The 14,173-nt window shown below is 36.5% G+C and overlaps 1 protein-coding gene across 1 annotated transcript; it reads left to right on the top strand.

Annotated features, from left to right (window-relative positions):
- Positions 1–682: 682 nt before the first annotated feature.
- On the top strand, positions 683–12,599 carry LOC131436226 (probable peroxisomal acyl-coenzyme A oxidase 1). The gene is made up of 10 exons (XM_058604845.1): positions 683–857; positions 1,343–1,566; positions 9,423–9,582; positions 9,649–9,941; positions 10,003–10,408; positions 10,484–10,837; positions 11,572–11,727; positions 11,784–12,042; positions 12,101–12,301; positions 12,359–12,599. Exons 2-10 carry the CDS (start codon positions 1,443–1,445, stop codon positions 12,416–12,418), a joined length of 2,013 nt encoding a protein of 670 aa, XP_058460828.1. The 5' UTR covers positions 683–857; positions 1,343–1,442; the 3' UTR covers positions 12,419–12,599.
- Positions 12,600–14,173: the final 1,574 nt, after the last annotated feature.

Genomic DNA, 14,173 nt, shown 5'->3' with positions numbered 1-14,173 from the left:
GAGTGTCCTGTCTGTTAGTCTGTGCTAATAGCCTTGAGCGTCACGAGATGGTGTTACTGTGATGTCCTTTTCGATTTGTATTGAATTCGTTAAAGTGATCCATATTGATATATAATATATTTGCTGAAGTACAACCAAATAGAACTAGGTCATTTTGTGAACCAAAAAATTATACGGTTTGTATGAGACCTAGGGGTATTATAATTTGTATTTGCCTATACTACAGCCTTTGCTGTAATAGGCACCTAGGCACCTTCGTTTTGCCGATGTCGATTGTAAGAAAAAAGCGTGTGTTCACGCTACGCTACAGTAGTTGAAAGATGAAGTGAGCAAAGATCAAAATCCTTATTAGCAGATAGGATGTAAGTGTAAGTTTTATCCTCTTTTAAGAATTAATACAAAATCAGGATAATGGTTTTACTTCGAGAAACAACAGTACCATGATTAAATATATTTCAACTCGGTCATTATTTAATTTTTAATCCACGCGATCAAAAATCTGTAGAAATATGTATTTCTAGCCAAAAATCTGTAATCTGTATATACAGAATCTTGGTAACAAATTTATCTGAAATATCTGTAAAATACAGATTAATCTGTATATGTGGCAACCCTGATGGGAGATAGATATTGTAAAGATTGAATTTTTGGCAGCTCTGTTCACTCCCGCAGTCAAGCAGTCTTATTCCATCGTGCACAAAAACAAACAGATTTAGAAGTGATTTTTTTGGACTTGTCATTCGTTAAGACTGGCTGAGAGAGAAGTGATTTTTATTTTGCGATCCATTTTTGTGCAGCATATTAAGTAGAAATCTGCATTTTCAATTCAATAGCTGTTTCTCTGTTGTTCGTCTAAGGTATGTTTAGAAAAAAAATAATAAAATTGTTCTATTCATGCCTTTTTCCCCTTTTGCTTGAACTTATCACCAGTGAGCTACTTGTTAGTTAACTTACTATTTCTTTTGACACTCAGCCTAAATGGGTGCAAGTCATTGCGTATTAATATAACAAAATTTGTTTTTTAAACCTTTTAGTTTGCTCAAAGACTTATCAAATGAACAGTATAAAATTTACGAATGCACATGTAGCGTAGAGTATACTGTTTATAGGAATCACATCAATGTGAAGCTATACACTTAAACAGTTGCTTCTAGACTGTTAGCACGTAGTCTATGGTGACGAAAAATTATAGTCCAAAGGCCAACCGTGAACTCATTATCAGTTGAAAATTAATCTGTCGGTTTAAGCGATGGAAAAGGCTCTCGCGTATTTAGTCGGGTCGTGTGTTTCAAAAAAAGAATAAGTCATATTGAAGGGGTGCTTCTTTCATCTTTAATTTCAGCACAGTAAAATTCTACGTGTAATAAAGTTTAGAACATTATTTGGACGAACAGAAAAATATACATTAGCAAATATATACGAAAAGTGGAAAGATTATAGTCATGCCCAGCCAAAAGGTGAATAAAGATTTGCAGAATGAACGTAAAAAGTGCACCTTCAATCCTGATGAATTCACGCTATGGTGGATTGGTGGAGAGGCCAAACTTAAAGAAAAGCATTTTCGAGGTAAGTGATAATATAGATTACAGTGTAAAACCTTATATAAACAATTAAAGTTATGGTGGCACAATATACATATACAGGAATTTAAAACTTTGGTATCTACGATAAAGTTTACAAAATTTTTTTTTTAAATAAACTGAATGAATAACGTTTTCATATTAATCGAAAAATATATTTTAGATGACGTAAGGTTTTTAGTAACCATTCGTAGCATTCGACATACCATTGTATAGTGTACAAAATTAATGTCAAATGTTGTGAATATAAAATTCTGCTCCACAGTTTTCGTCAATGCCTTCCTACATAAATTTCCACGAAAGAAAGAAAACACCAAATGAGACTTAAGTTAAATATGTAATGAAAGTTAAGTTTCATAGATTGACTTTTTATGAGACACTGAAATGAATTTGTCGTAATTATCGTTGCATATCGGAAGGCAAGTACGACGAGAGCTGTCGCGTGCAAAATTTTTACTTAGTATTATAAATTATTATTAGGACTACAATGTGTCTGTTAATTTTACAATAATAAACAATATAAAACTGCCGAATAAATTGAAAAAAAGTTTAGAACATATTTAGAAGGAGAAACGAAAAAAAAAATGGACATCACCGGTACTATTTGGTAATGACTAGAATACCGGCATATAGTTTCGTTTCTTTCGGTAAATTTGTAAAAACATGGTAGTTCGGTGCAATAAGTGTTTTGCAAAAAGCCTTAACTTTACATCTGCTCAGAGGTTTATATTGAACCGTTAGGTGGTGTCAGCGATTCAACATAAATTGCTAACGCTCCGAACGTAACGTAAAACACCGTTATAATTTTCCTAGTGGTGTAATGATGTCTTTCTCAATTTCATTTTCTTCTATATATTACAGAAGAAATTCCCCGAAATACTATAATTTCAAAAAGTTTAGAAAATACATTTAGGGGTGTTGTTGGTTTGTGCAAAAAGGACATATTTTGTTTCTATTTCTTCGTGTTTAATCTTCGGCTTAATTAGAAAATAGTTATCAAAATTTCTGTTGCATAATACTACTACATTGATATACTACATTTGAATTTAAGTTAGTTAAAATCTATTCAATCATATGTGAGAAAGTGAAGTGAGCTCCATTTCATCATATTTGATTACTATTGTCGGTACTTCCGGAACCAAAAGCTGGATATCGGTATAGTGACTAGAGATGGGCAAAATAGTTCATTTCAAAGAACCGTTCAGTGTTGCAATGTTCTATTGAAAGAACTAGTTCACCAGAGCCGTTCGTTCGTTCTTTTCATAGTTGGTTTGTTTGTTCCAAGACTAAACGAGAACTTAGTGTTGTTAGGTTAGGCAAGCAAAAAAAAGGTCCCACAAATTAGAACTGAGTTTTTGTGATGCACCTTTCTCATTACAGAACTACCGTTCTCGAAAAAAGGTTAAGCGAGCAAAAAAAAGGTCCCACAACTTTGAACTGAGGAACTACCGTTCTCGAACAAAGAATTACTGCTCATTCATTCTTTCAAAAGAACTAGTTCTTCTGAACCGTTCGCGAACGAATTGCCCACCTCTAATAGTGACATTTGGTTTATTCAATCATACACTAATATGTCCTACATTTTTTACGGTTCTCTATGACGATTGGAATTTTGGAAAAAATGTACTGTTAGTCGGACTTGTATAAAATTCAGCAAATCATGTATGTTTGGTAACAGACTCTCATGGTCTTCAAACTAGAGAAATTCACTAGCCAATATAAAGAGTTAGCTTATGAAAAAAATACTCTTGAAATTTACATTTTTACACTAAGCACCCTACCTTCAGAACTAAGGCTTTGATCCGAATGAAAATTAGGATATTCTTATGGCATCTTAAGACTTTTCAATTGAACCTAAGATGGTGAAGATCGGTTCAACCATCTCCGAGAAAAGTAAGTGTCATAATTTCACATTTTTGGTGCATATCACCTAGTAATTCCGGAACCGGAAGTCGTTTCCAAATGAAATTCACAAACTTTTATTGGGACCATAAGACCTTTCATTTGAATGTAAGTTTGTCTTGGTTCAAAAGTTGATTTTCACAGTGATTGTATAGCATTTCTATATGAAAAGGCAAAAATTGAAAATAGTTATGTGAACTTAGCACAAAAACCGGGACCCATACGGTACCAAACCCCTAAATAATTTAGAAAACATGTTCTGACTTCATGTTTGCTTTTAAAGACGAAAAAATCTAGTGCGTTTGAAACGTCTTCGATGATGTCTTTAGCAGTCGAGTTACATTTTTCATAATTTTTTTGAATAATCTAAAGAAAAAAAACTTGTTTCCGAATAGGAATAAAGTTTTGAAATCGAACTAATATTTTTATGAGAAATGTTTCTCATTGATTTTAACGACATGGAAATAAAGATGCATTAAAAAATTGACTTGTTTCGGATAGTGATAAAAAAAAGTTAAGACAGGTAGTTGCTTTCAATAAATTTCTCATGGAAGGTAGTTATTTAAGCTTACTTGCAAAAGCAATTCTACGCCTTTTCGAGTAGTCTTCCGGCAGTTAATCGAAACATTCGTCATGGCGGACGAAATCATGCGTGTAGGCATGTTTTGGAGTTCTTTCTTCGTTTTATTGATCTATTCCTCTTCAGTTTTCGCGACAAAATTGATGAAGTAGATCTTATGCTCCAGGTTGGCGCAGAAATTGTCGATAGGACGCAGCTGGGGGATGTTGGGCGATATTCTCCTCCAACGTTCGCTACGAGTAGTGGGCCGACACTAAATCCGGCCAGAACATTGCGTCTTCACCCTTATGGTATTTCTTGAACGACGTAATTTCCGGCAGGCATTTCGTATTATAAATTTCCCCGCTCACATCTAGTTCGGAGCAAAAGAAGAGCGGCTTTGACAACCCCTTCTTGCTGATTGTCAGCCACAGCAGCATCTTCTGAACTTCACCACGGAACTCACTGCCTTCGTGGGGGAAGTGAATACGAAGTGATAAAAACTATAGCTATTTTATTACCAGGATGGCCGAAAGAATAAACGAACATCAATAAATTCAAATTTATTTGTTGCTGGCAAACAAACCAACTTTGGCTATACCGGTCATCTGAATCCGGTTTCGGAAGAATTGGAAATGGTGATTAAAAACTGCAAAACTTCTTCAAGATTAGAGATGGTCGGGTATCGGGTATTTTACCCGAAACCCGACCCGTACCCGTACCCGACGGGTTTTTGGTCGGGTACGGGTAAAATTTTTTATTTTCAATCGGGTACGGGTCGGGTACGGGTAAAAAATTTTACTGCTCGCTCGGGTACGGGTCGGGTACGGGTAAAAAAATTTACTGCTCACTCGGGTACGGGTCGGGTACGGGTAAATTTTTTTTTTTCTGATCGATTACCCGACCATTTGTACTTCACATAAATATGTTTACACGTTGACGAGAATTTTTTATTGCAAAACAGTTCTTCCGAAAAATAAACTTGACATTGGGTTTTGACATTTCCAGAAAAAAACATTTCTTTTCTTCATTAAAAAAAAGCGATCAATCATAGTTACGTGAAAAGTTATGTGAATATTTCCCGCCCTACTTTGTTTATAACATATTTAATAAGACACACTGCCTTAGATCTAAGATGTTGCGGTCGGAATCTACTTTTCACGTAGGTTTTAATGGACTGCCATTTTAAAGCTGTTTAATGCACAATCCAGTAAAAATTATTTGATTCATATATAAAATGTAGTGTAGTACTCATATCACATTCAGATACCAGAAAACTTTTATATTAAATATTGGATGGAGATTTTCGAAATTTTCATATAATTCATTAAGATTCTTACCATAAAAACATTTATTTCAGAAAATCTACATAGAAGTTCTTTTTATTCTCCATTTCTGGGTGGTGTCACCTCACTTGAAATGACACTGATTGATGGCACAGCAAGTTGGGCTATACTGCCAGTTAATTGAACTACAAGTGGAAATCTCGATGCGTGACAACGTGGAGTCGCAAAAGTACGGGTGAAAATCTTTTCTCGCGAAATACTCAAATTTTCACCGTGTTCACTCGTTGAGGGTTTCACCGGAGGTGGCACAGAAGTTCAATGGCTGTAAAAACCACCAGCTACCGTTAACATCGTGGGTGTGGGTTTGTGAGGCTTACAAAACGGGCACAGTTGACAGATAAATTTAAATCAAAATCATAATTCATTTTGCTTTGTAGTAAAAAATTGCAACCAAAAAAAAATTCCTGCGAATGTTCAAACTACTTACACTTGAAGGACTCACTGTTCACCATTTTCAAAATTGATTTTTTCACACCGGGAATACACGTACATTGTTTGATGTTTGGTCAATACACGTAAACGAACTGATGATACTCTATTCATTTTAGGGGATGCTCGCATAACATTCATTTTCGTCACGTATAATATTCAATTAGACATTCGGAACCATTTTACGAGATTTTTCAAGTGATTTGAATGTGAATTTTTATTTGTGTGTGAAGATAATGAGCACGCTTACTTGTGGCTCTAAAAGCGGACCTTACACGATCATTAAAAGTGTCATTAATAAAAAATAATATAATTTTAATGAACGTGTAATGGTCAGTAATGACGAGATTTCTGTCAAATTTGAAATACATCATTACTTAGTCATCATTAAAAATGACAAAAATAATGCTCGTATAAGGGCCGCTAAAGAATCGAATCAAAAGTCACACTGTTTCGTAAAAACCATACCTACCCAAAATTGAATACAACGGGTATTACGACATATTGGGTAAATATGCTTCTCGATAAATTTGAGTAGATATTACTCCCTTTTGTTGACATTTGTAAATGAGTATAAAGTACCAAAGACATTGGAAATCTACAGGGTCCGCCATCTAACATTTATTTTTGAACTAGTGGTTATTTTGACATTGGTAACCTCAATGTCACTTCTGATTTGACAGAAAATTAGTTGTATCCTTCCGCTGAACGAAAATGGTTGTGTATACGCTTGAGAAACGTGTGAAAATAGTGCAGTTTTACTTTGAAAATCATGGTAATGTTGCGGAATTTGTGCAAAAAAATCATCTTCTCGGATGAGGCGCATTTTCATCTCGGCGGGTCTGTTAATAAGCAAAATTGTCGCATCTGGGGGACGGAAAACCCGCACGTTATCGTGGAGAAGCCGATGCATCCTCAGAGAGTGACGGTTTGGTGCATCATTGGCCCATTTATCTTCGTAAATGAGCAGGAGCCGTCGCCACGGTCAACGGCGAGAGCTACCGCACCATGATTAGCGATCCTGTTACTTGAAGAGGAAGACTTGGACACCATTTGGTTCCAACAAGACGGCGTTCCGAGCCACACAGTCAACGCTACGATCGATCTTCTGCGCACAGTCCTCGAAGATCGAATTATCAGTCGAAATTCGAATGTTGTTTGGCCGCCTCGGAGCTGTGATTTGACGTCGTTAGACTATTATCTTTGGGGAGTTTTCAACGATAAGTGTTATGTGGACAAGCCAGAGACAATTCAAGCCTTGAAGGACAACATTCGTGCAGCCATAGCTGAAATAAAGCTGCGTACTGCAAGGCCAGCCGAGGCAGCCATTTGAATGAAATTATATTCGACAATTAATCGGAAGGATTGTACTTTAATATGAAAAAAATAAATTTTGAAATCGAATGAGCCGTTTGTGTTTTATTGCATGTTTAAAAAAAAGTTACATGGCGGACCCTGTATTCATGCTTCACAATGTATTTATATTTTGTCGTGAATACGACTTACTTTACTATGGGGTGCCCTCTGAGAAAGTGATAAGTTTTTGATCGTGAATATCTCTTGTTGTATCTAACGAATCAACATAATTTTTGCTACATGCCATCGGAAATATGATCACAATTTTATGATAAAAATTTCAGTTGTGTGACATAATCTCAAATAATTCAAAATTAAACTTTTCTGAAATGTTTGGTATAAACCAGTATCATAGAGGATAATGCATAAGGCGCGTTTGCCTTTCTCGTATTTTGAAAGCTCATAGCTTAGTGATCTGTAAAAGGATTTATATAATTTAACTACCAATAGAATCGAAATTTTTCAACTTTAACGTGTATAGCAACAACATTGAAGTATTTCAATAGTACACTATTGAAAAACCTGTCTCATTTGACCCATGTTAACACCAGCCAATCAGAACGCGTTCTGAGGAAGAGAACAAAATATCTGCTGCTGTACAACAAATCGTTCGAGAAAAATGTTCCGAACAGTGTTTAATATCGTAGTGAGTTCCACAATTTGGTCCTTCTGAAAGGCAGGAATGAGTCCCGTACAGCATCCGGATAGTTTCTTTCAATGAAATGCAAATCCGAAATTAAATATCGAAATAAAAATTCTATATGCTGCTATTTTTATAGCCGTTAGGACCGCCCATTAGTGAAAAAGCTACAACCGAAATCAGGTAAAAACAAGCCTCTCATCAAAAATTGGATTAGTTTGGATTCTATCGCCACTACGAGCAGATGTATTTTGCGTCGTTTCTCCTCCGACAAGAGCGATTACGTCACAGCTGCCAGTCATTAGCATTGGTGAAAAAGCAACACTGGAGAGCATCACACAAAATCAGCCGTTCTAATGGCTCTAAAAGTTAGCCGTTCTAATGGCTCTAAAAGTTAGAACTATTAGGGTTTCTTGCTCGCAAATCGAACAGAAATATCCTCAGTTTAGTGCACTTTTCGCTGTGTGAAATTCACAGTAATCTAGATCAAGTGAAGCCTTTGTTTTTGCGAAAAATGTGGAAAAGGGGAATGCTTGCATAATTCATACAATTGATCAATTAATTGGTATTCGGAAGTGTTAAGGAACATGTCAGTTGTTTTCGTATTCACGACATCCAGTTATGTCTCTGACATTACCCACCAGCCTTTTTAAATGTAAACAATCATTTTAATGTATTTTACTTACCAACTAGAGCCTGATACGGCTCGATATCTAAAACACTTTAATTTTTCCATACTGAATTTTGGTAAAATTTTTACTACTCATTCGGGTCGGGTACGGGTACAGGTAATTTTTAATCGGGTACGGGTCGGGTACGGGTCAAATTTTTTATTTTTTTTCGGGTACGGGTAATTTTTTTAAATTATTGATCGGGTACGGGTCGGGTACGGGTAATTTTTTTAATTTTTGATCGGGTACGGGTCGGTTACGGGTAAATTTTTTTGTTGATCACTCGGGTACGGGTCGGGTTCGGGTATAAGAATTTCTATACCCGACCATCTCTATTCAAGATGTCCGAATCGATTTTCACAAACTTATAGGTTCAAAGGAAAAGTCTCACAGTTTCATGCGGAGTTCCTAAATTTGATAACTTGAGTTTAGATTTTGAAAAAAAAGTTTGATTCTGCAATTACCGAACAGTCTTCCCCTGCTTAAGCATCAACTGCAAACATTATAAAACAACACAAACTCGCTAACATCAGTTAACATCGATTCGAGCACTGTGAACAGTACTACGGTTGATCAAGCTACGCCAACGACTTCGAAACACAAAAATCAACGACGATGACTGGAAAATATATGAAGATGCGATTTCGGAACAAAAGGTTCCTCAACCTATGATGGGTAGGAACGAGAAAATCTCTTCACCGAGAAAACGGATTGCAACAAGATCCAGTAAATAGTTTATTTCTGGTTTTAACACAATTTAATATGATACATCGGCTCTGTTTAGCTTTTAGGAACATAGGCCTCATAAAGTAAATGTATGATTAAAACAATATTAGAAAGGCATCAATACATTGAGTGGGTTGAAACAGGGTTTTCATATTAGTTCAACTATGACTGAGCCAAGTAAAGTTATTACACATTTATTTTCAATTTTTACAGAAAACTTCTTTTTAAGTGACCCAGAGTTTTCCGATAAAACTCCCCTACATTTCGCTTCGCATAAGGAAATATACGAAGAGTCGGTCCGCAAATCTACTGTAATATTCCGCAAGGTGAAAAAACTTCAAGAGCAAGGAAAGGATGGAGTGGATAATTATATGTAAATGTGAATAATGTAATCTAAAAAATATAATTTCACATATTTTTGTTTATTTTTTTATGGTAGGGCCCTTCTGGGAGGAATGTTGGGGTCTGGAATCATCCGTGAAGGAAATCCATTGGCGGTGCATTTTGTAATGTTCCTTCCAGCTATACTGGGACACGGAACACCTGAACAGCAAGCAGAATGGATTGGGCGGGCATGGAATTGCAACATAATCGGCACCTATGCGCAAACCGAATTAGGACACGGTACATTTATAAGGGGTCTAGAGACAACTGCTACTTACGATGAAAAAACCAACGAAATAGTAATCAACAGTCCTACGCTCTCTTCTTATAAATGGTGGCCAGGTGGATGTACGTTAAGATGAAGTATAACTTGTAATCCATGTAAACTGAATTTTTCTTCCTTCTACAGTGGGCCAAACAGCGAACTACTGTATAGTTATAGCTCAACTATACTCTAGAGGCCAATGCCATGGAATTCATCCGTTTATAGTTCAATTACGCGATGAAGAAACCCATATGCCTCTACCTGGCATTACAATTGGGGAAATTGGAAATAAACTGGGTATGAATGGAGTAAATAATGGATTTCTCGGTTTCAAGAATGTTCGTATTCCGCGTACAAATATGTTGATGAAGAATGCCCAACTTCATGAAGATGGAACTTTCGTAAAACCCCCGTCATCAGTATTGACCTATGGAACAATGATGTTTGTTCGGGTTGTAATCGTATGGGATGTAGCTAATTACCTTTCGAAAGCAGTAACAATCGCAACAAGATATTCATGTGTGCGTCGACAAAGCGTTATCAACCCTGAGTAAGAAAAATAACTATTTAAAAGATAATGAATTTTTGTTGACCATATTTCTCTATCTTTATCTTATCCTGTCAGTGAGCCAGAAGTGCAAATCATTGACCATGTGACGCAACAGTATAAGTTATTTCCAGCTATCGCGAAGAGTATTATATTCAAACTTACCTCCGATAACTTATGGGATATGTATAATCAAGTGACCTCTGAGTTGGAGAAAGGTGATCTGGAAAGGTTGCCAGAATTACATGCCATTGCTTGCTGTTTGAAAGCAGTTTGCTCGTCTGATGCGGCACAAGGAGTCGAAATTTGTCGTCTCGCTTGCGGTGGCCATGGGTACATGACATGTGCTAACCTTTTTGGTACCTATGGTATGGTAACAGCTGCCTGCACGTACGAAGGTGAAAACACGGTACTTCTACTACAAACTGCGAGGTAATGTGTATTATATTTGTCCTGGATTGACGGTCCAATGCATAGGCTGCTTTCAAGTCAGTTCCCGTATGTTCAAGCTTTGATTTGGTAGAACTTTGGTGTCAGTAGGATTGTATCACTAGCCGTGCAATGATTCGGTACGCTAAGAATCGGCTACGAAGTTTGTTCAAACAATAGATCAAATTCGAAGGTTTTGTTTTTGTGTTACTATTTTGATCCAAACTTGTTTTTTTTTTGTGTTTTTTCTTCAAGCCAAAACTAACCCAGTTGCAAACTCAAATACTGTCAAATACATGTATTCCATAGCAGTTAGAGACGAAACTGGTTTGGGTTTTGCTTCAATAAACAATGCCGTAAATGGTGTTGTAATCGCATCGTTTGCGTGGTCTACTCAAAACTAATTCCATGTACCTAAATTAGGTACAGTCAATTTCGCTTGGTGATGCACAACGACAATGTATTATGTAGAGAACCTTGTAGACAGCGTTCAGATATGTAATTGCGCGTTTAAATAAAATGATGTTGATATTAGTTTTTCCCTTTGACCATATTGGCCAAAACTCCAACCCGTTGCCAAAAAAAAACAAATCATTACTATTAAGGGCTACTTCTGGACATGAACTCATGGCCAACTAAATTTGAACTTATAGACCCCTACTGAAATGTTTTACGCCTGTTCGCAAAGAAATCGTGCTGGCTCTACTTTCTGGGAAATAATCATGAAATCGTTACAGATATTTACTGAAAGTATGGAACCAAGCCCAGAAGGGCCAGGAGCTAGTACCAACTGTGGAATATCTGAAGAGTTTTATCACCAATAAAAACAAACGTCAACCATGGAGCGACTCGGTGCCTGGAATCATAAGATGTTTGCAAACTGTTGCTGCAGGGTAAGTCATAGATTTATAGTTACAATATAAACAATGTTACTGTGGCATTTTCACAGAAAACTTCGACTCGCGAATGAACACATCGAACAGCGAGAACAAGCTGGCTACACTCAAGAAGAAGCAGTCAATTTGACATCGTTAGAACTTGCACGAACGGCCGATGCTCACTGTCGAGCTTTCCTGGTACAGTCGGGTTATGAGATGATAGAGAAAGTATGTGTTTCTATTTCACCCGAGTTGGCACGTGTTTTGCGAGACATTTACGAATTATACGCTTATGACGAATCCCTCAAAGCTGTTGGTGATCTTTTAAGGGTAAATCTAATTTTTATCGTTCTAAATCAAGGTTAATCTAATCTGTATATTTTCTCAGTTTACCACCATATCGGACAGTGACATTACACGATTACAGCAAAAGTTGGAAGATTCATTGTCTGCCATTCGCCCAAATGCAATTGGTATCGTTGATTCCTTCGATATTCCGGACGTAGTGCTTGGATCTGCTCTCGGTGCGTACGATGGGAATGTGTACGAACGTTTATTCGAAGAAGCTAAAAAGAGTCCCTTAAATCAGGTAATTATTCTTTATTCCCCAGTAGAGAATGTCTAACATTTTCAAACTGCATTTTAGGAACCAGTAAACAAATCATTCCATTTGTACCTCAAACCATTTATGAAGTCTAATTTATAAGTTGCTCAATTCTAGTGTAGAACAGAACATGATATAATACTTGACAAACACATGGTGATAGGTAATTTGCTTACATATATTATAATTAGAGCTATCAGATAAGACGGTTTACACGCACTGGTTTTCGTTATGTACGTTATAAACGAATTTTATAAAAAAATAAATGATATAGTTATTTCTAGATTTTTTTTCAATTGCTTTATTCAGTCGAAAGTCTCTATCTGAAATGAGAGAAAAATTAGTTCGATAGTCCCACGACAAAAGGGCCTAACTGCAAACGAAAGCCTCTCTGTGTTAACTTTTTTCTCTTGATTATTACGGAGCAATAACTGAAATTTTTTTTAAAAGTTTCCAATATAAGTCGAAAACTTGTGGTTTTAACTTGAAAGTTTTGCGAAGAGTAAGGCGTCAAAAATAAAATCAATCCGGTAAATCGTGTACGAAGAAGCAACAAAGAGAAAATGTCATTTGCAAGTAGACCCTTTTGTCGCGGGACTATCGAGTTCGTTTTATGCTGCGGTACTAGAATAGGGGAGAGTTGGATGTCTTGGGCCACTCGTGTTTTATCGAAAAGTAGTGAATGAATTTATTTGATTTTTTTTTTGGTAAGGTGAGTAATTTCTATAACTTCTCTTTAATTTTAATCGAAAATATTTTATTACAACAAAAGAAAAAAAAACCTTATTTTTTCGACCTCAATGTTAATTTTTGTTTTCAAGCTTTCTCTTATCATTATATAAACAGAATGTAAAATGCCTTCAATAAAATCCACATGATGCATGACACTAACACTGCACTAATTGATGCCCGCCTTATTAAAAATAACGGAAATAGATGAATTATTATTTACTGTGATTTTGAACTTGAGCTGAAATTATCGTGGTATTATACCGAATTAAGCAGTATGTACAGCCGGCTCGTCAATGTGGTAAATGTTGGTGATTGGGACAAGATAAAGAAATTTATGAGCTACAAAGGGCCGCATCGTACTAACGACCATTACTTGTGCCCAAAAATATCACAACAAAAAGGATGCTCAATATATCAAGTCATATCGACTGGTTCACTACTTCTGCTACTCAAAGTACGATCCTGCATACTGATCAGACGAACCTCTCGAGACATAAAGCTTTCGAGACATTTCGCATAACGTACCAGTTTTACGGATGAAAAGTCGTCACTCTACTTACAGACATTCTAAACTACTTTACCTAAATATTGTTATTGAACGAAACCTTGGGTGGAAAATACTCATAATCGCGGGAAGTGGTTGCAGCAAATTTCGATATTATATAACAAGGTAAAAATTCATTCGTATCCGAGCAGTCGTCCGCGATACACTTGTTGTTTTTTCGCTCCGTATCGGGACGGTATCGATTCCAAAACCTCAAGTGCGAAGGTGTTTCCCTAGCAAGGGCTGGAAGAAACATTTTTTTTTTGTTCTCTTAGATCTAGTGGTTGATCGAGTGATAGACACCGGCAGCAGACAGTGGTGTACACACTTGCTTGTGACCATTTCTACCTGTCGCTTCAATAGCATCGGCACCAGCAGTGAGTGACTGGATCATCAAGGTCACGCGAGAGAAATAATCCAAGCAAAGGACCAACTCACCCATCAGCTCAACAAACCATACCGGTGAAGTAGTTTTTTTCATTTTATATTTCAATTTTTTTTCCTACTTCTCACTATCCTATCTATTTTTCTATTTTCCTTGATAGTGTGGGAGACTTTGTTTCTCCTGCACAGAAAATCTG

Source organism: Malaya genurostris, chromosome 3 (genome assembly GCF_030247185.1).
Source record: "Malaya genurostris strain Urasoe2022 chromosome 3, Malgen_1.1, whole genome shotgun sequence".
Classification (NCBI taxonomy): domain Eukaryota; kingdom Metazoa; phylum Arthropoda; class Insecta; order Diptera; family Culicidae; genus Malaya; species Malaya genurostris.
This window is presented reverse-complemented; position numbering and strand designations above follow the sequence as displayed.

Coding starts and splice junctions, on each gene's coding strand:
- LOC131436226 (XM_058604845.1), top strand. CDS start 1,443: ATGCCCAGCCAAAAGGTGAATAAAGATTTGCAGAATGAACGTAAAAAG. Junction 11,728..11,783: donor TTGCAAACTGTTGCTGCAGG/GTAAGTCATAGA, acceptor GCATTTTCACAG/AAAACTTCGACTCGCGAATG. Junction 12,302..12,358: donor AAAAGAGTCCCTTAAATCAG/GTAATTATTCTT, acceptor ACTGCATTTTAG/GAACCAGTAAACAAATCATT.